The following is a 27935-nucleotide window of genomic DNA, read 5'->3' on the forward strand; positions in this document are numbered from 1 at the left end:
CACGGCACGGCACCAAACCCTCCAAGAGCGCGACTTCAAATTAGTGAAGCAACGTGCCACAAATGAAATGCATTGGTTATTAACTGAATAAAGATATTTAATTTCCATTTGAACGTGTTGCGGATTTGAAAACAATGCTGGCGTGCTGATGAAGTCACAAGCCTAACCAAGACTAAAGGCAATAGTTGAAAGGGATGATTGTAGGTGAAGTCACATATAAACAAGCCAAACATCATCAGGTGTAATATCCCTTTTCTTTCATTTCTGCTGAAGACTATACCCAACTCACCCGTCTCCCAATGAAATGAGATCTGAGTGTTGACCCATGAAAACAAAATCACTATTTGTGCAGGAATAATAAGCAGGAGCACAGTTTTATCATAAAATGTACACTGTGTAACTTCAGTCTACTGTATCACGTCTGGACTCTTCCATATGTATTACTGTGTCAGAAGTGAAGCTGCCTTGGGAAGAGGCCTCATGCAAACCTCTGGCAGAGGCTCTACGTTTGTGTTATGATGTGACGCTAGTGCCCAGCACAGAAACCTTGATCTAATTACCAAACCGTGCCAAGTCCCAATCTACAGCATTTACACTAGCCAAACAGACTGCCAGGATATCCTGCAGGACACACACACACATACACAAGCCCAGAATTAGGTTAGCAGTGTTACTGTAGATAAAAGGCGTACCTTCTCTGAGAATAAACACACATTTTAACAATGAAAATAATACAAAATAAGGGACAATGCATGTATTTTACAATGAATCCCACCACAAGAAAGATCCTCAGCTCATGTTTAATGCAGCTACCATGTTGTCAACACACAGAAACCTTGTTGAAAAGCTTCACCCTGCGCTCTGACAACTCAGACTAACACAAAGTGGTTGGATCAAACACGAATCCAGATTAATACTACTGAATGCAGAGAACTTGTCCCATCTGACGCTGTGCCATTGAGCTGAGGTACTGTTTATGTGCTTCTAAAACAATGAGACTATTACTCATAGTATTGTGTATTGTCAATATCATTTTTCATTTTTTTAGAAAGTTTAGAATGAAATCTAACTGTATCAATCAAAAATTAATAACTACCAGTAAACATTCAGGGCTCTGGTGATTCCAGAGCAAACAAAGTAAAGCAACAACCACTGCTTGCTTTGCATACTTTTGCTCTACTCTTTAACAGTCTTGCTACAGGATGTTGAGACATGAAATGTGACCTCTGACTAGTCCAAAGTCACAATCAGTTTCTTGTGTCCTTTCTCATCTTGTTTTGGATATTCATGCAAAAGCAAGTGAAAATTATAAATTTCTTAAAGGACTAAACAGCTTTTCTTTTAACAGCAGCTGTGCAAGTCAAGTTGAATTATAAGATGGCTGCCAATTTGACCTATTAGAGTACTAAGATCCACCCAATGAGTAACACTGACTGATCTGTGTAGTATTTGACTGGGTGGAGGACACAGCAGACTCCCCTAGAGACTATTACAGACCACTTAAGCTATTTGGCCTGGGGAGGAAGGTAAATAATGGCAGAAATGACAGAGGTGAGCAAAATTATTAGAAAGAATATAAGGTGTATCAAAATTTAATGTAGGAAAACTAGGGTAAAGAAAAAAAAAATCAACCGACTACACACACCACAATATTAGTCAGTAGGAGGTGAAGCAGTGAGGGGTGGAGGGAGAGCCTGGATGGAATGCTGATGGGAGGAGGGGAGGGAGGAAAATTTCAGTTCTCAGCAAAACATGGAGCCAAAGAAGTTTAGAATACGACAAACTAAACAAATAAGTAATTAAATCACTGCCAAGGACCAGTGAGGGAAAACAGCCCTCTCTGTGCTGAGGCAGATGGAAAAGAGCGGGGGACGGACAAAGACACAAGGACAGACAGAAAGTGTGCTGCTGCATTGTAGACGTCAATTCAAAATATCCTGAAATAACAAACTTGCAACAAATACAAACAAAACACTTCCAACACATAACTCGGTTATGGTCCAGCTGATCAGTACTGATCACTGTGTTGTCAGGTGCTGAACTGTGAGGCTGTGCGTGCAGCTGCGGACCGCGTAGACGGCAGTCGGTCTCGTGTTGCACCCATGAACTAATCCACTCATTGTATTAGCCAGTTACTGTGTAAATAGAGCTGCACACGTACTAATTACTAGCCGCCACTTGTCTCTCTGTGTAATATAATCTACAGCATCAGGAAAGTTTCAGCATACTTTTTCTCAAGGCAGAATGTGAGATCAATATTTATTACCGTAACGTGACAGTCGGAACAGTTTTTTATACTGAGTTTGGAGCAGCTCAGTCTTGAGGGTTGGTTTTAAAGAGATTTGTGGAAACTGAATCCTTAATTTTCAAAGCTTCATGACATATATCATTTCAAGAGAGGAGAGAGTTACAAACAGGCTTTCCCTGTTGTGTGTTACAAGTAACTGATAACAGAGAGCAGGCAGGTATGTTCACACCAAAAGGCTAAACTCAACTCAGCTCTTACTCAACTCAGAAATAAATTCAGTGTGTAACAACAGGAGATTAAATACACTGTATAGCTCTGTACACTTACTATAAAAACTGACGTGCATAATTGTATTTTTAGCCCTTTGAGTGTAGAACTGACATTCTTTTCGGTGTGCAGGTGTCACTTCAAGTGCATATGTTTTTACTCAAACACGCAGCTTAAAGCAAACTAAAGCATTTTCAATAACAGCCAAACAAGCAAGATGGTGAAATACATGATTTTGTGCACGAAGTTCCACGTCATTAGGGTGTGTGCTTGGGAGTGATGGGGCACATTTAGTGGGGATGTACTCAAGTCTGAGAAAAGTCACTCAAAGGTGGGGTTCACACTGGGGAAAACGATGAAAAAGCACCAGAGGATGCAGATAGGTATAGGATAGGTATAAACGGGTAGCCTAAGAGATTTAACAATGGCACACAATGGGAAACAGCCAGGGTGTATAGGAGGTTTCCAAGGGGGAAGGAGAGTATGTGGTTATTGGGGGCAAGTGTCTTGAAGAGAGCCTTATGGAGGGAATTGTCGTGCCTTTCTATGGGGTAAATTGTTATGACTCTTGCAGGGTCAGAAAACTATAGAGGAGTGGAAGGAGAACAGAATTTATTTTCCCATAGGAGGAGAGGAGAGGAGAGGAGAGGAGAGGAGAGGAGAGGAGAGGAGAGGAGAGGAGAGGAGAGGAGAGGACAGGAGACGAGAGGACAGGACAGGAGACGAGAGGAGAGATGATAAACCCTCTAAAATTCTGATCCAGTGGGATCATTCTGGCATTTCCTGTGCATGCTGTCCCACAGTGCTATACACACACACACACACACAGAACAGCCTCCTGTCTCTATATCACAGTAATTATGGGACCATTATAAACATGATGGAATCTTATCTTCAGCCATTTCCTACAACTAAACAAACCAAACTTTCTCAAGTATCACACATCCAGTTTGACTTAATTTGGTTACCTCTTGATCTGTCTCTCATTCCTTTTCAACCTGTCACCTATCCTCTCATCTTTCCATTTTGTTAGCTGTCACTCCCCCAAGTTCAGTCGCTCAACAATTCTGCTTTTCCGCAACTTCTCATCAAGGCCACCCTGCTGAACTCATCTTTGCCTGCTGCAGTTATTTCTCTTTCCTCCCACATGTTGTTCTTTCTAATCTTTTTATTCTGCTATATTTCTCACTGAGAGTCTTTTCCCATTCATTTGCACCCTCTCTTTCCCAGCCTCCTTGGTCACTCTCTACTCATCTCCCCTGTTTCATTCAGTTTGTCTTAACAAACAACCGAGCTTTCCCACCAGGGTCGTCAGGACAACGGGAGCCCCCAGACTCTTCACCCACCCGCCACCCATAGCCGACCACCAGCAAGCGAACAAACAGGACACGAGAAAGGAAAGTGGAGCACCCAGTCGAGCCCCTAACACCCAGTGTGCAAGAGACTTAACCCTCAGACTGCCATAATTACAACCACGATGCTCCTTTGTAACCACAGTGAAGACGCTATGGGAACAGGTGGTGGAGGAGGTGGGGGAATCAGTGAATCAGCCCAATGTCTGTCACTGCATGTTTATAGATTTGCATGGGTCACTGCACACTTGTACAAAATATGTATGAAAGTGTCTGTGCCTGTCCCTGATGATCTCTTATCTGTAAGTAAGAGGATAATAACAATAGATAAGTTGTCATCTGTCAAAAGATTTGTGGCTGCCAGATACTGCTGGTGTTGGCACATTCACTTAAAAAACGAGCCACAGCAACACAGAACATGACGCGACGTTTCAACCGCTTGGTTTACTCCTTTCATAACATCCATTCAGACTCTGGTTAATTTAAATATGCCAGAAAGAAGAACCTAAGAACACATCCAAACATTTTTTAAGAACTTATCTATTTCTAGATCTCACATATTTGGTTTATTTCTGGAAATATGGCAAAGCAAACCACCTGTTATCGCACCAACCAGGATTGTTGGAGAGATTTGAAGAGTTTCTAAAACCATCGTTCCTATGAGATATCTCTTTAGCAATCAGACAGCTGCATGAGATCTACTTTGGAAGACGTGGAAGCAGCACAAGGGAACATTGTGTCTCACAATCTCCTGCTTCAGCACTTTGCAGTCCAAGCATGGCAACAAAATGAGGTAGGTCACTCTCATATCTGCAATACTAGCATATGAGTTTCAATGTCTGTGAATGACAAAGGATTGGTTTCACAGATTATATCTTTGGCAAACCTTCCAGAAGAATCTAGTTCTGTGGTATCATATTGTTGCTCAGCTGGGCTTAGGAGACACACATGTGCGCGCACACACACACATTCAAGAAAGAAACACAAGTATTCAAGAAACACCAAAATACAGATGTTTTCAGACAGCTATCTGACACACCCAAATCCCAGTATACTCAAGGGTCATTAGTTAGATTAAATAAACAATTCAACTCAGTCCAGATCCTATTTTTCATAGCACTTTCCAGAAAATAAAATGGTCTGGTTTCACAGAGATATTGGCCAAGGTTTCCAGCAGAGAGTCTCAGCCATGAACTTGAACTGCCAAGGGAAACAATAACGTATTTGTTGTGTTCACTTCTGTAGGCATAAAAAGGGCAGATTTCCAGCGGAAACAATGCGCAGAGGGCATCTGGATTAAGGTCAACTGCGCTGAGGGACTTCAATGAACAAAGGGAGGACTTGACAGAAAGGTCAGGTGTGAGGGCTGACAAAATACTATTATTGTTCATGACAATCTATATATAAAACTTTCACTACAATAAAAACAGATATACCACAACTGCTGAATACAATGTCTTGTTAAACCGTAGCAGCTCTTCAGTGTTAATAATCATTTGTTCTTGATAGAACATTGACACTGAAAAGAATAACAGCACTGCAGGGCCACCTAGTCATGAAACATTAAGTACCAGCCTTTTGCATCTTCTGTGGGCCAATTACAAGTCACACTTCAACACGGTGCCAATTTGTGGTCTCGCACCCAACAGTTTCCTTCTGCAGTCATGTCTCATCATGCCCGAGACCTGCTATTACACTACAGCCTTATCTTAGACTCCAGATGAATCTAAACAATGTTTAAGGGAGTAGTAAGCAGTTGTTTAGTGATTACCGTTGGAATCACTCTCTCAGTTCATTTAAACAAAGATACATATAACTGCCCTTACAGCCATTATTGTCATCTTCCAACATGCCACCCACAGACACGGGAGCGACACAGTAGGCTATGCACTTGCTTTTGCAGAAGGCACAGTCAACACGCTCCTGATGTCTGCTCTAATGGGATTTATGGCTTTTTAAGAATATGGGACACTTGCATGCTTAATTTTTGGCCTAATGCCACACCAGAAACACTCAAAACATCCAAGTGCCTTCTCTTCTCGTAGCACTCAAGTGCCCCAGTGTCCAGCCAAGAATTAAAACACCTCTGGTGGACCAAGTTATTGTCTTGCTAACTCTTGCAACTCTTGTGTGACAAATTTAGGTAAAATTACTCCTAATCCTAAATCCTGCATCATTTTCACTGCCTCTCCTTAAAGTGTCCATATGACATGAAAGTCAGTCCTGATTCTTGATTTTGAATCTTATTATTTCAGAACTGAGATACATCAACACAGTACCAGCACTAGTAGACCTGTCATCATGACAATACTTATTGCACATGTCCTATCAACTTATTGATATTTGTTCATGAACAATCATTTTTGCTGACCTCAGTATTGCCTGTTGTGTTTACATGCAATTCAAAAACAGAGCCCATTTTATTTATTGCTGCGGTTGTGTGGTTTTATATTATTTATCTTTTGTTTATTTAGGATATTTTATTTTCAATTTCTATGTGTGAGTAATCTTTAGAATTAAAAGTTTATTGCTCTTTTAAAAGGATTAGCATTTTACGGTGACAGAGCAGTACTGGTGTGATAAGAGATAGGATGTATGGCTGTTTGGAAACCAGTGCAGATCCATGTCACACAGATAGCTATTGCAGAGACAGAAACAATAGGCAGTGCGCCTGGGCATTGGTCCGGTGTAACTGTCTTTTGACTTCCCATTCACAATATACCACTATTTATATCAGGAATTGATCAAACATGTCCTGTTGTCATTCAACCTGATAGCAACACTGTGTGCAGCCTTTGAAGCTTTGTTCTAAACAGCCAGAGGAAACCTACCAGACTGCCTGTTTTCCCCTCTGTGGGATTCCAGTCAGGTGACTAGAAGGATTTCTTTTCAAAGTACAAAGCTACACAACAGCTAGCATTACTACGCCATTTGACAGCTGGGTCTTTATGAATAGTTGTGAATAGGAACTGAACAAAAAGCAGAACCTGTGCAAGGAAGTTCAGGCAGTGAGTCTTGACGACAGTGTGATGATTACGACTATGATGGCTGTTTATCTTTACAAACAAGATAACTGACTTGCTGTACTTGCACATATAATCTCCCTGGAGTCAGTAAATACTGTACACCGAGAAACACTTAAGCATGCATGTCCACACACAATACCCCACCACCACCACCACCTCCACCACCCCCACCCTGACCCACAGGTGTATTCCATGTAGCGCGTAACTTTAGACCCAGGAACTCTTTAGGTATCTTTAGGTTAATCATGCATGAGCCTGTAGAAATTCAGGCAAGTAGCAGCAACACAAACACCTCGGGCCTATGCTGAAATAAAGACTCCTCCATTTTTCATCAACAGGAGAGTCCCTTCTCAACACATCAGAGGTATGGAGAGGAGAGGGTGGTGTGGCGCTTCCTAAATGAAAAGGGGTAAGATTGATTACTTGACGTTCTTCCCACAGATTGTCAAAGCCAAAGAACAGATAAATGAAGACAAAATATATGAAAATATATATGTTGACAGAAGTGAATTTCTATTTCAAACCCAAAACTTAATATCTGTAATTCTATGACTGAATCACCATTTGATGGCAGATCACTTTGCAGCTACTGCTCATGAGTCACAAGTGATGTATACCATTCAACAATAAGTTCTTTTTAACTTCTCGGAAAATTCTTACACATTCATATCAGTGAGGAACTGGCTTTACCTGGTAAAGCAAAGTCTGGACTAGTAAAAACAAGACGCCCTAAAACAGGTCAAGCTCTTTCAGCGATCTAGGAATAATTGTATTACAGTTACATGCAACCTTAACAATATAATAATAATATAATCTGTAAAGTCACTCTAACTTTACAAGACAATGGACCTACATCTAGAACTAGACTTTCAACCCTGAATGAATGAAGAGAAGATTGATTGGTCTTTGAATACTCTGTGTAAACTGAGTCACTCTGTTAAGACAATGAAATCAGATATTTACTTTATGTGTCAGTGCCTGCTGACTGTAATAATCCCCGCATGAGAACATAGTGAAACACTTAACAAAAGCGCAACACGCAGTATCAAAGCGTGGACTGCAAGAAAGACAGCTACCAAGACGGCATGTACAAAGCCACCAGGGCTCACAGATGTCTAGATAAAGCCCACACCCAATTCTGATGAATAGAGGTTAAACTGCTCCACAGTGCAATAGGAATTTCCATCTGATATGCTTTGCAAAGCTGAAACAATGTTGTAAACATTTTTCTGAACTGATTTCTTCCCTCTTTTACATGCTTGCCACACTTGAATACTTAGCAGGGAGACAAATCTGCGTGGCTGCAGGTTTTCTTTCCAACCAAGTAGCAGCACACCAGACTTGACTCATTTAATCAACTGATCTCCGTCTTCAGACAGTTGATTGGTCAAACGGTGTGCTCTTGGTTGGTTGGCACAAAAACCTGCAGCCACACCGGCCCTCCTGTGGACCGGTTTGACACATGTGCAAGCATACTGCTTTGGAAAATTGCTCTTATTTACACCGCCTTCTTGGCTAAGCTGAAAATGTGTAAAACATGCAGAACAAACCACTGACTCAAATTGTAAAATAAAAAATACAAACAATTTTGTGCTAGAATGAAAAGCAAATGCTCAGCATAGCTGCTTACCAACATCCATTTGTGCATGGCCACAGCAGCAACACTGACCTCACCTAAAGTGCCAGTTTGAAGCCTTTATTTTACTGTAAACTAGACAAAAATCAGGATTTCTGCTAAGAATTAGAAGCATTTCCTCTTCAGATGATTAGACAATGTCCTTGGGAACATGTAATTTCACTGTTTCTCTTTGTTTCTGTCTCTCAAAGCATACGCAAACACAAAACACATGCAGACAGTGTAGGTTTCCAGCCTAGGAGTGGGACACTTTGTCCTCAGTGGTCTGGGAGACAGAGGAGAGACCTCCAATGCTGTATGTTGAGCAGAGAAGTCTGAATGAAGGATGCATTGAAACTGCTCTCCTTTTCTTCAGATTCTCACCCACAAAGGGTCTGTTTCCCATTCAGAACACAAGGTCATTAGATAATGCACACAAGGACCTCAAGGCCACACAGTGGGGGCGGGACTGCTCAACAAAACCAAGCTCCTAACCCTCTTCTCAACACCCCAGACCAACTTTAAAAGTCTCTGCAGGATGTACATGCACATGCAGAAACAAATACATTCACATGCAAACGCACATGCACGCTCATAAACGTGCTCCATTTCAGTGGTTTGACAGTGGGAATCATGATGTCATCGTGCACGCCTCCCACCTCTCTGCTCAGTCAAAGCAGAGTTATTTGGCTTTCTAAAGTGAGCTCAATGAATGCTGGGGGATTTCTCCCTTGCTCTCTTTCTTTCTTTTTTTTTCTTCTAAGTACAACCAAACATGTGCATGTTGTGGATACATGCATGTGCACGTGTGAGTTTGTGTCCTTGTTCGATTAGGTTGGCAATCCAGATGTGTAGAGAAAGCTGCTGTGTCGATATGGATCTGTCATGGGATAAAACCTACATATTGAGAACGAGCATTGAACCTTCTAAGAAATTTTCCAAGAAAAAGTGGAAAGTGAGCATGTCCTGCCTGGATGGGGAACTTTTGAGTTCAGCTTGTCAGTGTTAACTCATAATGTTCTAAATTCTCATATCCTCAAGTCTGGCTGGCATCACGAAAAGCCAAGAAGAAGGGAGGAAGAAAGCGAACAGTGAAACACAAGAGAGATGTGAGGCAGAAAAAAATTAAACAGACAGAGAATCTTTCCTCTACATCCACATGAGGACAGACATGGTTTTGGGTCAACTTCTCTAAACTATACCTTCATCAAAGTGTGTGTATACATGGAAATAGTAGGATCATAGTATATCTAATTCTTCCTCCGTGAGCTGAGAACAGCCAGTGACGACATGTCTGTAGCAACACCACACACACACACACACACACACAGAGGATAAAAGAAGAAATTGGAGAAAGAGGATGAGAAAGGACAGAGACTGGTATTGTTTGGAAAAGATGGATAGGTCACCATGGTGACAAACCAGCCAAACCCCGTAACAAAAGACCAAGAGTGAGCCAAGTCTCAGGTGGTCAAGTTACATCATGGCAAGACCTTGTATTTATTGTACACCAGAGGTTTTCAAAGTGGGAGGTGGGCCTCGCAAGGCGGATCCAAACAGTTTCAGGGGAAGCTCAGCTAATGGAAGTGAAAAAATATTAAATTAGATATTAATTTATTTATCATAAATGAATCCCTCAGGACAGATGTTGTAAATGTATTTGGTGTAGTCCGATCTTAGTTATTGCTTAACAGTTTATTATTATTGATTATGATTAGGCCTGTGGTTGCATGCATGCTGCTATAGAGCTTTTGCCTGAAAGACAACTCCTGTCAGAGATCAGTACATCAGCAGAAACACGATCCTCGGCGCAAAGAATGAAGCCTCACAGCTCCTGTGGGAGAATAACAAAGTAACGGAGCGCTAGGTCCAGGTGAGGGCAGCGGGCCGCCGGCCAGGTGCTGCGCCCTGACCCACACCAGCCGCCTGGTGTGCGTAATGGACGGAAAGGGAACGGGAGACAGACAATACATCCCTGTGCTACTAAATCAGCCAGCATGCGTGTGTTACTGCTGTTCCAGCTTGCGTGTTGTCCCTGTCCTGGCCACCTCCGTATCCCTCATTGGATTAATTGAAATCAAGCCGCGGCTTACGCAACAGCCAACCTGGTTATGCGTTAAGGGCTACGACCCACTCCGTAAAACAAGATGGAGAACTTCAAACTTAATAACGTGAAAGGTACTAATGTCCTGATAATTCTCTCATTGTAATAAGTATTTAAAGTTTAAAGTTAATCTTTCACATTATAAGGCAGACAAACAGGATTCTGCTGTGGTAGATATGCGATGTTGTCCAGAGCACTGTGTGTTACCAGTTTGTGGAGGAACGGGGGTTGAGGATGTCCTCTTTGGCCGTGAGCAGCGACAGGCTGTAGGTATCAAGGTTGACCGTTTGCGTGCTCATGACGGCAAAAGTTTCCACACCACTCCCGCAGCTTCTGTCTTCACTGGTCCCGACGGTTTTCGGGGTCGGAATATCTGCTGGAAAACAGCCACAGCGGAACACGGAGTGTCTTTCACGGCCGAGAAAGCAGCAGTAAAAGTATGCAGGATCATGCAAATGTGGCCTTAAGTTCCAAACTGGAGCGATCTGTGCAGGCGCTGCGCGTTCACAGCTTGGAGGAGACTGCGACTGCACACTGGTCTTTGTGCAGCGGGGTAGAGTAAGTTTTCACTAAAAAGCCCCACCTCCCGTTGAGAGAGTGGAAAGCATAATGACTTCACTAGTTGGGTCACTTGGAAGAAACGCAGCCAGTGAGCAACGCGTAGGGACGAGACTTACATGTCTCACGTATCCTTCTTATTCCGATATTCCCTCCTTTTCTCCAACTCCCCTGCCCTTCCCTTGCGTTACATCGATATATGACAGGCATTTTGATGAGTGGTTGCACAACATCACCATTATTTACATAACATTCCTGGCAAATGAATGATGGCTGAGGGGAACAATCCAATAAGATTCTTTATTTGAATAAGTTACTGTATTTTTTTTTAAATAATTGTCATGGTCAAGTTTTCTTTTTGCGTAAAACTCCACAATAGCAATTTTTGATGTGTTTTAGAGGGGCTACATGGGTAGGGCACCAGCTTTGGATCTGTCAGTCTCTCTTTGTCTCTTTTTGTCTTTGAATTGGCCCCCACTGGCCCTTGGCAGACTCCAGAGAAGCCATTTACAGTGCAGGGCCAATTTCATGGGAACTGAGTCTGAAGCAGGCAGCACATTAAAACAATGGGCAGAGGACACTTTTAGAGCAACTGGGGGTCTGTTCAGTGGTTGCCCAACAGTGACACCCGCTCGCACACACTGCCATGCACTGATGCATAGGCTCACACATGCATAAGACAATCACGTAAGCTGTGAACTCTGGACAAACTCTGTGCGCACACACACACACACACACACACACACTCACTGGTGTTTGACAGAGGGTCAGTGGCATGGGGGTTTAAGATCTTGGATTATGGGAACGTTCCTGAGCTCTGTAATTTACTTAGCAGCCATTCTTAGATAATCCAGGACAGATGTAGAGAATAAAAGTCAAAGGTTTTGGTTTCCTGATGTGTCAGGCTTAGGTTGGGTTCAACCTCATGAAATTTGATTTTACAACACTTTTGCTAATATTCTCTGCACAACTCCATGCTTTTCACTGCTAAGATTTGATGTGGAAAGAGCACACAGTGGCTGAGTAATCCTCTGGTGAACATTGGATTGACACAGTCACGCGATGCAATCACTCGTGAATAAGATTACGTCCTTTTAAGGCGAAGAGTTTCCGTTTTGATCTTTGTATTCCTCCTTCCTAATACTGTAACTGTAATGCAGTTGTTTAGCAATTTAATGCTTTCAATAACATTTTGTATGGAAAAGTGTACATTTCTCCCCAGAAAGCCCACATCTGGTGAACCCTTACTGTAAGTTGTGTGAAAAACGTAGCCTTAGTTATATAAGTGAGCATGTAGTACCGACAGTCTCTGCTGCTTTGGTCAAAGCTTACATGCCAGAGGGACAAGGGGGCATGACATCCCCATGCTGCTATTATTCTTACGACTTCCTGCTATTAGAGGCTCTCTTGCCCTCCCTTCTCAGCCCTTCACTGTGGATGTGAACGGCAGTGCTGTTATGCTCCACTTCAGTGGACTTCGGCATTTCCTCTGCTTGGGGTGCGGTGGCAGCTGTTGTTGGGGATGGGGTCTAAATGTGGGAATGATTGCATGTCCAGTGGGGATTTGGATGTGTGCATTAGTATGTGTGTGTGTGTGTAAATGGGGATTTTCTCCTCATTTACTGAAACTCCTTCTCTAATTGTCACAGGCTTTTTGTTCAGCTTCCTGCCTTCCTGACATAGTCTAAACTACCAAGAGTGTGGGTGACAGGCTGATGAGTGATCCGGTCACAGACAACATCCTCCTGTAGGCCTTCAGGCACTCTTAAATTGTGTCTTTTAGACAATCCATTGATTTTTAACAATTTTTGAGCACCACCTACGAATGTGTGGCATCGCGTAACATCCAGTATACTCTCACACTGAATTGACAACATAAACCTCTGCCACCAAACAAACCACTTCCTTGTAGATATGGATTAGTCCAAATCCTGTTTTCCTGGTGCATCTCGAGGCTTGCTTGGCAGGTTTATGTGTGCTCAGATGGGTTGATGAGATGTGTTTAGGTTCAGGGGTCGCAGCCTGAGCTTCGTCCTCCTGATGTCCTGCACCTCACTAATGATATGTTTTCCACAGCTCCTCTCTGCACACTTTGACAGGCCCAGACATACCTTCCTTCTTATGTGTGAGCGTGTGCTCTCACATTTGCGTGTGTATGAACAGTTGCAATGGTTGCAACCTTCTGTTCAAGTTCTCTTTAAATATAACCTTTCCAAAGACATTATTCCAAGGCACTGTCAGTGTGCTGCTGGCATGTGTCTTAATCGTACTGTGCTGTACGTAGGACTGTTTGTTCTGGAAATTATCACGCACTGTGGCTTGCGTGAGCCAACAGCAAGCAGTGATTATTTGTCAGTTATAGCAGATAAAGTTATAGAATTGAACCAAAAGTCAAAGACTTGTAGCTAAATGTTTAGCAACATGTTTAATGGTCTCTCTGTTGGGCGATTGAGATGAGATTATATGTTTATTTTAAGGTTTCACTTTAACTGTCCATTCTTATTTTTTGCTGTGCGAATGCTTTTAAGAATGTATTTTAGGACGGGAAAATGTTTTTTTGGCAGATTTTCAGTGTCAAGCTTGGGACATGTTTGCAATGTAATGTTATACTGTATGTAAGAAGTTATATCATCTGACAAATGTTTCACAACCTCAGCTGTATTTTTGGTACCTTGTAAGTCCATGTGGGCTTTGCTCTTTGTTAGCTTTAGCAAATGTCTTAAGTCAAATGGCCACATTACTTGTTTGTTTTCAGCATGCATTTTTTTTTTTTACTTCAGACTGAAAACACTTTGGCATTTCTGCCTCACTTCCTCCTGTCATGATAGTGCTGAGCACAGTGGAGGAGTCGTCTTATCGCTTTCCTGGAGGTAGATAATGAGGTGGATGTGGGCGAGTCACACCAGTGGCGATGATACAACTCAGTGGAAGTTAGTCACAAGTGATACGCCGGTGGTGTACGCACATTTATTTGATAGCTTGGACTCACGAAACATACGAGCAGCTGGTTTTTCATGGCTTAGCCTTGAAAGACAGTCAAGGTCAGACAGGCGTGATGAGAAAAGGAAACATCAGAGATATGTGGCAGAGCTGGAAAATGAAACACACCGGTTCGAAAGAAAAAGAGAGACAGAGTGCACACATTTTAGTCAAATACACTTTTTGCCTCTGTGTGTGTGGGCGTGTGTGTGTGTGTGTGGGAGGGTGTGAGAGTGAGAGGTTTACACATTCATTTGACTCTGGGTGTCTTCTCATCAGGCTTCCAGGTGAGGTCACTACTCAGCTATGCGGCTTCACAAGCCCTGAGAAATCTTCCCCTTGAGCCTCTGTGTGTACACGACTGTGTGTGTGTGTGTGTGTGTGAGAGAGAGAGAGAGAGAGAGAGCATCTGTGTGCTGTGTGTGAAATTTTAAGTCACATTCTTACCTCTGTGAACACCTCTGAACAACAAACTGAGCAAACATAAGCTTCTGACTTCCTCAGCGCTTCAGTGAAATATGACAAAGATAAACACATGGCAGAGTCACGCAGAAATAAAAACAGACCATAAATCTCTGTTTCAAACAGAAACTCCATGGCCGCTTTCCCAAATAAAATAGCCTTAAATTAGATCACGGTGTCAGGATGATAAAGTATTCATAAACATTGCTTTGAGAGGCCCTGATTTAGAGGTGTATGCATGTGTGTGTGTGGAGGGGCAGACAGGTTTGTGTATGGAGCAGACCTTGGGGAGGTTTGGACAAACAACATGTAGATGAGCCACACCGAGAAGAGGGCAACATATACAAAAGAATGTGCTATCGCTCCTCAATCAGCCTCTTTTGTACGTTTGGTATTACCGGTTGGTTCATGGCATGTGCTTGCTTGTGTGTGTGTGTGTGTGTGTGTGAGAGAGAGAGAATGTGTTGCTGAATCCCCAAAAGCTTTGAAGCACTGAAAATACATACTTGTTTGATCAAGTCATGCATCCTCTCTGCGACTTAAAGCCTCTTCCCACTGCCTCCATCATTTTCTCAAAGCATTAGCGACATTACTTGAGCAAACTATCCAATAGTCCATTGTCAAATAGTCCACGAAGAGCCCCAGTGCGCTCACTGTGTGCTGTTCTCAGCTGTAAGACAGCGTTTTGTCTTTTACTCTCATAGTCAGGTCTTCTTAACAGCATTCAAGGGAAGCCTGGAAAATGAGATCCAGATGTGGTGATGTCAGCGCATCTGTGACTCTCAAGCTGTGCTGTACGAGGCAAGGGTTGGTGGGAAGTTTGAAGTTTGCCCACGGATCAAGTGGCTGACTCAGCATAAAGGTCTGTAATCAGCGTTCAAACCAAAGCTCGGGACCATATATGACATTGAGGTCGCTGCTGAAAAACCCACACTTGTAAATTCCTCCATTTTCTAAAGGATGGAAGAAAAACTGATGTTTGTCACAGGCTATTAAGATTTTATTGATCGGCTGTTGTCCTGGTGTCTGAGTGTCTCACACACACACACACACACACATATATACGTCAAGATCACATTGAGACACATATGTTCCACCACCAGCCACTTCCACCTCTCTTCATCACTGTTCTAAAGTTACCCATCATTAGCCACATCACTAAATATCACTATGCCCCCCCCCCACACACACACATACACATACACACCACCATATTTCTGTGGCTTTCTGTGATCCCTCACCAGACTTACTCTATTAAAAGGCTCACAGAATGTTGATGATGATGATGATGATGCATGTGCTCAGGGAGCCACTCGGCTCATCCAGGCTGTCTTTCAACAAAAGTTTCAAGAACCTATTAAAAGAACGTAAGCATGTAAGAGAGCTGCTGCTCGGTGATTTGATAGACAGCTTTTAATACTGAAAGTGAGCAATTAAAGATTTTGTGTTTAGTAAAAGTTGTCACAGTATCTGAGCTTTTGTCTCATTTTCAGTGGGATTCTAATCAAGACAAAATATGAGTGAGAAACACATGAAAACCTAAGTGTAGAGTGCATTTTCTATTGCTGCTGATGACAACAGCACTTACAGTACGCACCTAATTCCTTCCACTACTGTAGCCGTGCTATAAAGTTTTGACACGGTGTGACAGAGGCATCAATTCTGTTTCAGCTCAGCATTATGTGTCTTTGTATTGAGTTCAGGGTTTGCTATGGGGTCATCCCAGCTGATATAAGGGAGACATGCAAATTTCAGTCCAGCTGCAGGGACCTCCTGACAGCAGCTCAGTTGTGGCCCTGAAACAGTAAATATCTGTGATTCTTTGCATGTTGTAGGGCCTCCTCTGCCATAATTCAAAGAAGGGTTTGGTTCAAACTGGGAAACCAGCGTGGCATAGCTGAGACATACCACTTGCCATGTACATAACGACAACTACAAAATATGTGTTCAGCCTATTCCATCCAAAGAGATTTTCTCTCTTTTTCACAGAGCAAATTGTGCAGTTGTTTTTTTTTCCACTAGGTGGCACAGCTGCATCAAACTTACAGAGTGTGCGTTTGCGTGCAATAAATGAGAAAGACAAAAGTAAAAGATAGAAAGAACAGAATCTGCTGCGTTCTTTTTTTGTAACGTAACATTTTCGGACTCTCTACAGCATAGTGGGTCATCTGCTGTACCAAATCTGTCATTAGAGGAATGTGGTCTGTTGTAGCTGATCTCTTATACTGTATATTCACAGCAAATTACATTCATGTACGGAAAACATTTTTTCAAACCCTATTTAGTTACTTTTTTCATGCATATCTGTCAGTGGGCACTGATTTACAACTAGAGGACCATCTCTCTGCATTTCAAAGACAGTAACATGAGAGCAGTTTGATTTAAACATTTAACCCCTTAACAAATCTCATGCACAGTAATGCAGTCAGATTACTTGATCCTGGTCAGCATCATGAGTTAATGCATCTGAAATGTGTTGATTCTAACAAGTTGAAGAAATCAATTTAAGGAAAAGTCAATTTAAAATATTGTGAAGTGCATTTGTGTGTTAAAGGCAGTTTAAATCATCACTACTTCCAGTTGTATGTTTTTGTATTGCCAGAGGTTGTATTTAGGACTTTCCCAATTAACTACCATGTTCGATTTTAGAGCGTTGGTAATTCTTGTGTGTCACACAGCGGTGAGGTATTGTCCTGTTTTGGGTTTATGTCTCGTCATTTCCTGTTTTATTTTGAAAAGTAACTCTCCTCTCATTTCAGGTCACTTGCCCTTCCTCATGTGTCTTCAGTATGATTGTCTTCCCGATTACCTGATTGTGTCCACCTGTTCCCCATTATCCCTTGTATTCAAATAGTCTGCGTTTCCCTTGTCTTGTGTCAGTGTGCTTCGTCCTTGTGCGTACACACCAGTCCTATTCTCGCCACAGCCACGAAATTAGTCTTCGATCCCCTTTCTGTTCTTGCCTCTGTTATAGAGTGATTTTCTGTTGTAATTTTCATAGTTTAGATCTTTTTTTCCTATAGAATAGTGTCAGGTTTTTGTGCTTTGCTTTTGTTTTCCTCCTTAGGAGTGATTTTTAGTTCTTTAGTATTCCTCTTTGTAGATAGTAGTTTTGTCCTCAGCTTTTAGTTTTGTCTTCAGTGATTTTTGGTTTTCCAGTTAGTTTATTGTTCCTAGTTATTCTTTCCTCCTATGGGAGCGTTTTCAGTTGTAGATAGAATAGAAATTTCTCTCTGTAATCTTAATAGCTCTTTTGTTTTCTCTCTAGTAGATTTTATAGCCGCGCTTCTTCTAAGGAAGACTTCCACAGGGAATTTGATAGCCTATTGTTTTATCACTCTGTGTGAGAATCTCAAGACAGAGAATACTAATAAAGTCAGCGGTTGTGCTACTACATCTGCATCTGAGTCCTGTTTGTTGTCTGCACTCTTTTTTCTTGCACTCATCCTTTTACATGATGGCTATTCCTGGAAATCCACGTTACCAGGTGTTGAACTTTAAAAGTGAGTAACATCAATGAAGAAGACACTCCGATATCAGAAAAATTGATAAATTACACAGAAAAATACACAACAATAAGCACATGAGCCAAGTTCAAAAGATTAACAACTTTAATAAAATCCATGTCAAACATCAAAATACTGAAATGGCAAAAAAAGAAACAAAATCTACTTTTTTCGGTTTTTAGATTTTATACAAATCACAGTGGTTCAAAAAATATTACAAATTTTTAGTTTTAAAACATTTTTTGCAACAGCAGCAAAACATTCTGATTGTTGTATATTTTCTTGAAAGCCCTTAATAGTTTGTGAGTATGGTGTGCTCTTTCTTTTGCCTTTTATTGTAATAAACACAATAACATGAGCGCTAAATGTTAATAAAACTCATATGAGTCAATGGAAACAAAAGTGCATAACAATATTATATAGTATATACGATCCACTTAAAAATGACAGCATGGAGCAGTGGTTACTCACACCATGTCGGTCTATATGAACACTTCCTGTCCTGGGCCTGTCCGTGCATACAATCGCGTGTATACACCAGCTTAGTTAATATAAACAGTGTGGTAAGCGGGTGAGAGGTTAATTCCATCTGGGACTCAAATATACAACACTGTACTGGACTTCATTAAAGCATAATACACTGTATACATAGTTGTCACAGCTAATATCTGACTTTAATCCAACCAGAAATTCACAGATGCTGTTCCCCAACTTAGAATATGCTGACTTTGTGCATAATTGCAACATAGTAAATTGCAGCTAAATAGTGGAAGCAGTGGCGCACACTATTAAATTCGAGAGAAACAGAAAAGCAGTAAGATATTTTAATTTTGATCGAGAAAACTGGTAAATATAAAGGCTTAGCATACTGGTACTTATCAAAAAAAGCTGAATTAGGCTACATAATAGAAAGTGCAGGCACCTGAAGGAGTGCGAAAACATTTTAAAACTGCTGGTTTGCTGGGTTTCTTGGTCACTTCTTAATTACGTGTCACGTCGCTTTAGCATAGATGATATTACATACTGAAGTTGTAAAGCGCCGCATCTGTGTTATCACTGGAAGTTATCATGATGAACCAATAAGTGCGCTAAAATACTGTGCATTAAGGAAAGCTGCCTACTTTTCTCTCTGTGCTCACATGTTTGTATTTCTTGGCTCTATCAACTTTTTTTTCCAGCCCAGACGGCTTCAGGTGAGGTGCCATCAGCCTGTACTGAGCTGAAAGAGTGAGATTTCACTGAAGGCACAAGAGAGGAGACACCAAAGACTACCAAATCAAGGTGTTCTCTCTGTCACTAGGCCTCACATTAGTAAAGGAGTGTCAGGCCTGCTCAGAAGGAGGAAAAGCCCCACCAAAGCCAAACATGAATGTGACAGTGAAAAGGATAAAATAGAACAAGACAATCCTAATGGATGTACCTTTGGCCTTTTGTGGACCAAATTCTAAGGAAGTATGTCAGGGTTTCCCAATCTTTTCTGGCCCATGACTCCATTTCTGTTTCCTGTAATTCTCAACTGTCAATCCAATGATTAGGAAATACTCAAGCTGTCATGAAGTCAAGGTATCCAAATATCCAAATGAATATTATTAAGATTATGACGCATATTTCAAATGGACAGTATAATTTATATCATTATTTTAGCTTATTTTCCATAACCTCATATTGATACCAAGCGGCCCCAGATAGAGTCCCGACCACAAGGTTAATAAACTTTGCTGTATGTACACGAGCCTATCTCTAACTCCAGAAACATGCATCATGCTTTACCCAATTCCTCCATTACATGCAGGCTAAACCCAAAAGCTGCACTTGGCTTTGAGCCATTTAGAACATTCTTAAAATATGTGCATTACAATTACCTTATGCTTTTCAATTCTATACCCTCCACCAGATATCTTAAAACTCACAAGAATAAGTATGATTGATTGTATTAACTAAGTAACAGCATCAAAGGGAAAGCTGTAATACTGCACAGCAGCAACAGATCCTCTACATTAGTTATCCAAACAAATGTCTGCAGAATGTCTTGGCATATTGTTTAAGTTGTATAGTGATGCTACCTTAAGCTGTGCTGAGCTAATTTAGTAAATCGGTAAATTGTGCATAAAGTCACATAACAAAAAGAGAGCTACTGTGGGGTTCAGTGCCTACTGGACCTTTAAAACAAGAAGCTGGACAAGTCATGTTTTTTCGGCTCCTCGCAGAGCTACTTGTGGGAAGCTTTGAAAGACATAAGTGGAGATATCATGCTACAATCATCATGTTTAGCAACAATCTTACAAAAGGAACAATTCATGCTAAGCACAGAAATTGAAAAAGAAGAAAGTGCATTCTAACACCAAGCATGATGACAAAGTTAGGCCGCCATGCAAATTAACCACATTCCAAAAGTGGTTGCACCCACCCCAGCACACAGGCCAGCCAGTGCTCATTAAAAAGCTTTGCTTTAACAAAGTCAGTGGTTTTGAAATTACGCTACAGGAATCAAGCTCAGTTTTATCCCTACCTCTCAGTCATCTCACCAGTGGAGATTTTAAACCACAATGCGAGTTCTTTTACATTAAAATAACTGCTAATCTAGAAAACATTTGTAATCCATGGCCATGTGATTAGAGCGATCTTGTGTACTACATTCTAGGGAAAGTTTAATTCAAGGCCTGCTTTAAAAACAAGCAGCAGGCCTAAAGATTTTCCAGTTGGTTCAAAAATCCCCTCCAGAGGGATAATGGCTGAAAATGCATAAAGCAACACCATAATCCATTTTAATATTATAACACTATCCTGGTCATCGTCTACTCTATCCATCATGTCTCCATCACTGCAGAGCCTGTCTGCAGATTTAAGCTAAGGTGTTGCTAAAATCACAAACTGGTTTTTAGTTTTGTCTGACTATAAGGCACATGGACCAAGTGAAGAGGCTTAATGGGACAAACCAACCATTAATAAGACAAACCTAATAGCTATCCCGTCTATGGGGAACTAAAAGAGGCCATGGAAGTCCATCAAAAACTGTCCCCCAATTCTCTCCTCTTTAGGTCTCGTTTCTAAATTCTCAGAGCCCTGCACTGGGATCAGTTTAAATATCCAAAATGTAGGATCTAATGCTGACTGAGAGTTGTTCATTTTTACTCCACTTTCACTCTTTTCTGAGGAAAAATCAGCTCAATTCTCACTTGGGTCTCGTGAGATCCTGTCTGACTTCTATTTCAGTGGCTGACTTTAACACGCCTCCCGTGGACAACGGCAGAACGCACCACATGTTTCACACAATCTATCTCCTACAGTTTCCTGGGTAAAGCTGAGGGGCGCAAACCCACAAATAGAACAATGTGTTAATAGAAACTCATCACCACAAAGTCTCATTTTCACATTTCAGTCCTAAAGCCTGAAGAAATTAGCACCCTTAACAAGAATCCGCTGTCATACCCAGCTATACATCAATCGGTTTGCCATTTGAGACAACACTCATGACCGCAAATTCAATCTAAAGTAATATTTTTCCTGTTTATCTAGGAAGCAAAACAGATCACACTGTTTTTAATAAAAAAGCAGGAAAAGACACTACAAGGTTGTAACTATTGTATGTAAAATAAGAAATCTACACATTCTAAAAGCACTGACCTACTATGACCTCAGACTGTTAGCATACTGAGAAGAAAAATTAAGGTTTAAAAAAGGCTTGTGTTAAATTTGAATACCATTGTGACACTTCTACACGTTCATTACAGGTAATGACACAGGTAAACACTAAACCACTAGACAGACACTTAAACTGTGAACATGAAGTCGTATGTGTGTCTGTGTGTTCATGTGGACACTGTCTTACTGTGTCTTAAGCACCATTTTCAATTCCAGCAAGAGGAATGGAAGGCAATGGCCAACAGTGACACTTTTCTCCTGACACCACAGGCTTAACACACCACCACAAGGAGGATTCAATTATATCATACGGCCTCCTTCTTCTAAAAGCGACTTTCTCTTTTCTCCTGCATCCCCCTCTTGCCACTAAAGGACGTAGGGAACCAGGAACGAAGAAAGTGAGGAAGAAAGTTTTCAAAAGAATCACAGCTTTGGTATTCTGATTTGGGTGAAAATCAATAGTCAGCTTTTAAATGAACAAATAACACTGCAGATGTGCTTTAGATTTCTTCTAACACGGTAAGGATTTAAGTTATACTGATGAGCTTTATAATCGAAACTACAGTGAGGAAATCACAGGCATTAAAAACTCTTGCCAGTTAACGTGAAGGATGGTAGCGGGGCCCTGAGCAGTGCCGCCCCTAGTTGTGTAGGGGTGTAAAGGCAGGCTGGCCGAGATGCTTCAGCGCAGCCTAGTGGTCACGGACGTTACAAGCAGATTTGTTTAATACTGTATCCATCACTCCTCCGTGTCAGAGGTATCAAGTAAGGTTAGCCCTCTTTAGCCCCATCATTGCTATAGAGTGGTCACTTTGAATGTCTCTGAAGTGCAGTTTGGTGAATCCAACTCATTTTGCTTTTTTTTGCACATGTGGTGTGCAGGAGGTGGGGGTGGAAAGTGCAGGGGTGGATGACGGATACAAATGAGCACATTAGTATTAGACTGAAGGCTGATAGCTATGATCAAACCTCCTGACTGGAGCATCCTAAATTTCTGACGATCTTAAGGTTGCCCTTACACTCAAACCTGGGAATAACGGTTCCCATCTTTGCAGTTCCAATGGCAATTAAGATTTTCCAAGACTTTCTGGGAATAGAGTACACCATCAGTCTTATTAAGAGTGTTGGAAAAAAAAGGTGCAAAAAAAATCTATAAAAAGGTCAAATAATCAAAATAATAATAATAATAATTACACTGTAAGTGTCAGTTCCTGGGAATCCAGTGCTGGTTTCAAAGGGGTGGATCTTTCACACAGGTCTGTGTGTGCAAGCTAACAGTCTGAGTAGAAGTGAAGGCAGAGGTAAGCTCCACAAGAGGAGCTGCAGTGGTCAACGTGTAATAGTCATTAAGGTCAATGTGAAGGATGGAGACTGAGAGAGACAGAGAGCCCTTGCACGCAGTTCAATCACTCAAAGGCTGAGACACTGTGAGTGCTGGTGGAGGGACAGAGCTCTTGTGGAGGGGACAAGGGGCTGCACTGCAATGTTGCAGGCCCTTTTAGATCATGGCGTCTGGGAAGCACTCAACTGGAAAGCATCACTCAATCATAATAATCGCAAACATACACCCACACATCCACGCACATACCCTTCAGTTAAGTCTACACCTGTCACACAAGCATTCCAAAATGCACTCACGAAGTCACCCACAATTATAAAGAGGCACATACATTCCCCCAAACATGCTGACATTCAGGCATAGTAGCACTGACAGTCATTTCTCCACTGATTAAAGGTTCAAAGTCGACCTCCTCTATATGTGTTTAAGTGGTGATGGGGGGGTGATTATCCTGGGTAGGATGACCCAAGTGAAGATGAAGAAGTCAGTGGAGGAAACCCTTTAAGAGACGTGTGGAGAGGAGGACGGATGTCTCCAGAAACACCAGCCACGTTTGGTGTGTTGCTTGCGCAAGATCTCCTCCTCACGCTCACGTTCCTTCTGAGAACGCAGATAGCGGTCCTCCTCCTTCAGGAACCACACAGGAGGCCAGCGGTGCTTCTCAAAGTGCCTCTGGTTTTCTGAAGAGATGAAGACAAAGATATGTGCAACCTTCTAGTCCAAGCATTCAAGCATTTTCAAAGTACCTAAACCAATCATTTCCAGGCCATGGAAGTTTTTAGCAGCAATCATTAGTATCAGCAATCATTGTCACTTTGTATGACTGGATTATGGTTAATTTCTAGTTTTGATGCCAGCAGACAAGGTACAAATATAACAGTGGAACTGTTTCATTTCAGTTTCATTTCAATATTGAATTAAATTTGAAGAGTTTATGCAAATCCAAAATCTTCATGAAAGTAAAGATGGATGTTGCCTTTTATGTTCCTGATTTTCTTTGCTTATTTTTAGAAAAACAGCCAATGGGGGGCCCTACTATTACTTATATTTATAGCTAACTTGCACCTCGAGATGGGCGATCTGACAATTTTAGACTGTGATAAAAAAAAATTTGACCCCACCACGATTTGCACCAGTACAAAAAATCCAACAATTGTTCAAAGCGGTACTGCAAAGCAAAACGTTTAGTGAGGGGGAAGCTGCACGCATGAAAGATGTTGGGTAGAGGCTGATTATCAGGGCAAAGAGAGGTGAGGTGCCTGTACCTGGAGACATGGCCTTCATGTCTTTGGGAAACTTGCGGCAGATGCTATTATAATTAGTGCAGATGTGATGGAGACACCAAGCTGATAGTTGCTTGGCATTGTGGAACTGCAAAGGAAAAGATCAGAGGAGAAATGACGTGTTATCACAGCTGTGAAAAAGAGTCGAGGTAAAAGCCGAAAGTTGAGACAGAATTTGAACAGATTAAGATAAACTATAACCAGATGATTCTATGTTGAATTACTATTTATTACTCCAAAAACACAACTTAGAATGACTCATCAATAAATTACAAAAGGACAGAGACAATTTTGCAAGGACAGACCTGTGCAAGCTCGAGGTAAGCCAACACTTGTCCATCAATGTCACCACCTTTCACTGCCAAGTGGAGGAGCTCATCCACAGCGTGCTGCTCTGAAGATACACAAAATGTACATAATCATGTCAATATTTACATGCAACACTGACATGGGCCTGCTTTTCTATGTCATAAATTCTTTGTCTGCCTGCAAGTCTGCATCAGTTACTGAGCTTGAAGGCAGTCTGTGAGCAGACAAAATACTATCAGAACCATGTTCTGACACATACAGCCACTACAAGATGTCTCTAATACTACAATTTTTACCTGTGAGGGCGACAAGGCGTGGCAAACAGAGACGGTTGGCCAGAACAATTAGTTCCATGGGCTCCAGACCCGGACAGGGTGTCAACATACCACAGTACAGGAACTCCAACACCCCATGCATACAGGCTGTACTGGTGTTAGGAATGGGTACCTGGAAAATGAACCAGATCAAGGGGAAACAAAAAATAAAATAAAATAAACATTAGAAATGAAGGGTTCATGAAGTGTCTACATGAGTTCATACATAAGTCAGTAACCATCACATGCCTGTATCTTCGCCTGCACTTGTACACTTCTGTTGAAATACAAAGTAATCTAGAAATATGATGCTATATGCTATACGAAGTGCATTGGATAGATATGGGTGGAGTCAAAAAAAAAAAAAACAGGCAGTTAATATCACTGAAAGCACTGCACTGGGCATTTGGAGGTAAAGGGCAGAGCTGCTGCTCTGGTCGCATTCTCCTTGATCTAGGCTCAGATGAAAGCGCTGTCTGTGGGCTAGTGATGTGAGCAATATGGCTAACGCTAAAGAGCCCAAAGACCACACAGGCGACTCTGCCATGCTGAGCACAGTGAAATGCAAGCCCAGCCTTAATGTGCATCAAAGCCACTATCAGATTCAGACCATTTTCAGACAAACTATCGATGATCACTGTCTTAAGGATTTTACAGTGCATAGAATGTACACATTATGGTCATATAATATATGAACACAGGATATGTAAAAATGTGAAAACTATGTAAAAAATTAGGGTGATTAGTGGTGGCTGGACCATTCCAGATATGTACAGTTAAACATGTTTAACATTAGCAGTGTAAATCCACTATAATAATAATAATAATAATAATAATAATAATAATAATAATAATAATAAATAAGAATTTCCCTCCAGGGATAAATAAAGGAATTCTGATTCTGATTCTGAATAATAATAATAATAACCTGGATTGACCCCTAGATGTCACAATACCCTCACTTAGACCTTGGCTATACCAAAGGCATGATTGATTAGTCTGCTTTTCAGTGAAGCTCAGCACTCCAAGTTTGGTAGTAAAATAAATAGGGTTACACATACAAATGAGCAAGACCTTTTTACTGGCCTAATTACTGTAAGTCACGCCAACAGCAAACCAGCAGCAGGTAATGCAGTCCAAGCCCATGAAGGACGGAAGGAAGGTAGTTGATGATGAGAGCGATGACCTGACCCCTACAGGAGTGTACCCACTGGGGCGCTCTTCAACCTCCACTCTCATAACCAATTAGGAGAATGTCATCTTGGCGTAACGTCTCGTTATGAGGAAAATGTCACAACACCAAGACTCTAGAGCTTAAGCCCCAGCTGGGGCCGGGAAGCATAAATGAATGGACGCATTCACAGTGGCAGGACATTTAGGGATAAGACCAGCTGTGCTGACAGGTGTCCTTAGGCCCCCTTGGTCTGCCGTCCCAGAAGCTTATTAAGACTTCAGTGCAAGTTTATTTTATTTGGAAACCCATAAAGCTCAGTCTCAGAGTGAAAAACAATGATCATTGATCTGTAATGGTAAGAAGGAAAAGAAAAAATAGCTGCAATGACTAAAGGGTGGAAATGAGATATGATACAATATGTAAGTAAGTAACCAAAGGGCTTAAAAATAAAACCTCACCTCAAGGAAACTGACCATTTAAAGATGTAACGTATAAACTACTTTACAGTCAAAACTCAGAATAATGTGTGGGTGGGCTTTTTTGAATAATGTTTTTTGATGGTCCATGGATTCACATTTACTGTATGGAATTTCTATAATGTTGCGAATACAAACAGAACTACTAATAATAAAGATAACATATCAGTTAACATGAAACATATTTTAATATTGTTCAGCACAAAACTAAGAATAGTCATGTTATCACACAACAGCATGTACACTGAAATGTGTGAGTTTAAAAATACTGAGAAGGAAGTGTGACACGAGCATGAAAATAGCACTGGCTGATGCTCTGCTCACAGTTTTGGTTACAGTTCTGCAACTGAAAATCCATGATACGAAACTTCATATCATGGATTTCTATGATATGATATGATATTTCTATGATGTTCATCCCAAACACATGGGAACTGTAGTAATACGATATGTAGTACAGCCCGTTCAAGGTCAACCTTCACTTGCCATTTCACCACAGAGAGCTGCACAGTGAAATGTAAGGTGTAGTCCCTTCATGCTACATGCAAAATAAAATAAAATAAAACATGTACTATTTCTTCACTGCTCATGTTGTTGTGTCCTGCAATGATCCAAACCCATTCAGTTAAATTTTTTGCTTATTTATGCATATTCGCCAAAATCCTTAATTTGACTTCAGAACAGACTGAGTAAAGCCCAGTTTCAGCTTATTTACTCAGTTAGGTGACTTAAACATTTAACCTCCTGGAAGTTGCTGAACAGTATTACTTAATCATCACCCAGAATGACTGGATACGAATTTGCCTTTGTTAGATTTTCACTTCTGTTTTGGAAATCTCTAATACCAACATCTCTTAAGTGTATATAACAAGACCATCTGCCGTGTTGTGTAAGGTTGTGTAACTCTGTTGTGTCGTGCTCTAAAAACTGCTTCTTTTGAAAGACCTGTGTTTAATGTTTAAGCAAGCATTTCTGCTCACATGTCTACTAAAACTGCCTCTTAAACTGGCATTTGTCCATATGTGCCTCAATGTGAATAAGATATATTATAGAATCAGACAATGACAGCAACTTTGAAAATGTAACCTGTATATTGCTTCATTGGCTGTTTCTTAGCCTGCACAAGAAGAAAAGAATTAACTTTTAAAGCAAGCAAATGAATCCCATAACTATACCTTGGAGTTAAAATATAAAATCTAACTCACTTTTACACTTTTATATGCAAACATAAACATGCAATTGCACATAAAACCTAAATGCTGACAGCTTCATTGTGTATTC

At 41.2% G+C, this 27935-nt stretch overlaps 2 protein-coding genes across 10 annotated transcripts in view; both read right to left on the reverse strand.

Moving 5' to 3' along the window:
- si:dkey-40c11.2 (drebrin) overlaps positions 1-11327 on the reverse strand; it is a 29989-nt gene extending 18662 nt beyond the window's left edge. Inside the window, exon 1 of one of the 2 annotated variants that reach the window (XM_046387012.1) lies at positions 10820-11327. In XM_046387012.1, coding sequence (XP_046242968.1) covers positions 10820-10911 — 92 coding nt within the window. In that variant the 5' untranslated portion in view covers positions 10912-11327. The remainder of the gene's footprint in view (positions 1-10819) is intronic. The other variant, XM_046387011.1, reaches the window with a different exon arrangement.
- Positions 11328-18204: 6877 nt separating this feature from the next.
- Positions 18205-27935, reverse strand: part of rhobtb4 (Rho related BTB domain containing 4) — a 41150-nt gene continuing 31419 nt past the window's right edge. For all 8 annotated transcript variants that reach the window (XM_046387021.1, XM_046387014.1, XM_046387020.1 and 5 more), the window contains 4 exons: positions 24987-25137; positions 24687-24775; positions 24364-24469; positions 18205-23778 (listed from right to left, as the gene is read on the reverse strand). In XM_046387021.1, the coding sequence (XP_046242977.1) occupies positions 23600-23778; positions 24364-24469; positions 24687-24775; positions 24987-25137 (525 nt within the window). In that variant the 3' untranslated portion in view covers positions 18205-23599. The remainder of the gene's footprint in view (positions 23779-24363; positions 24470-24686; positions 24776-24986; positions 25138-27935) is intronic.

The sequence above is a fragment of the Scatophagus argus genome, chromosome 4 (assembly GCF_020382885.2).
Source record: "Scatophagus argus isolate fScaArg1 chromosome 4, fScaArg1.pri, whole genome shotgun sequence".
Taxonomy (NCBI): domain Eukaryota; kingdom Metazoa; phylum Chordata; class Actinopteri; family Scatophagidae; genus Scatophagus; species Scatophagus argus.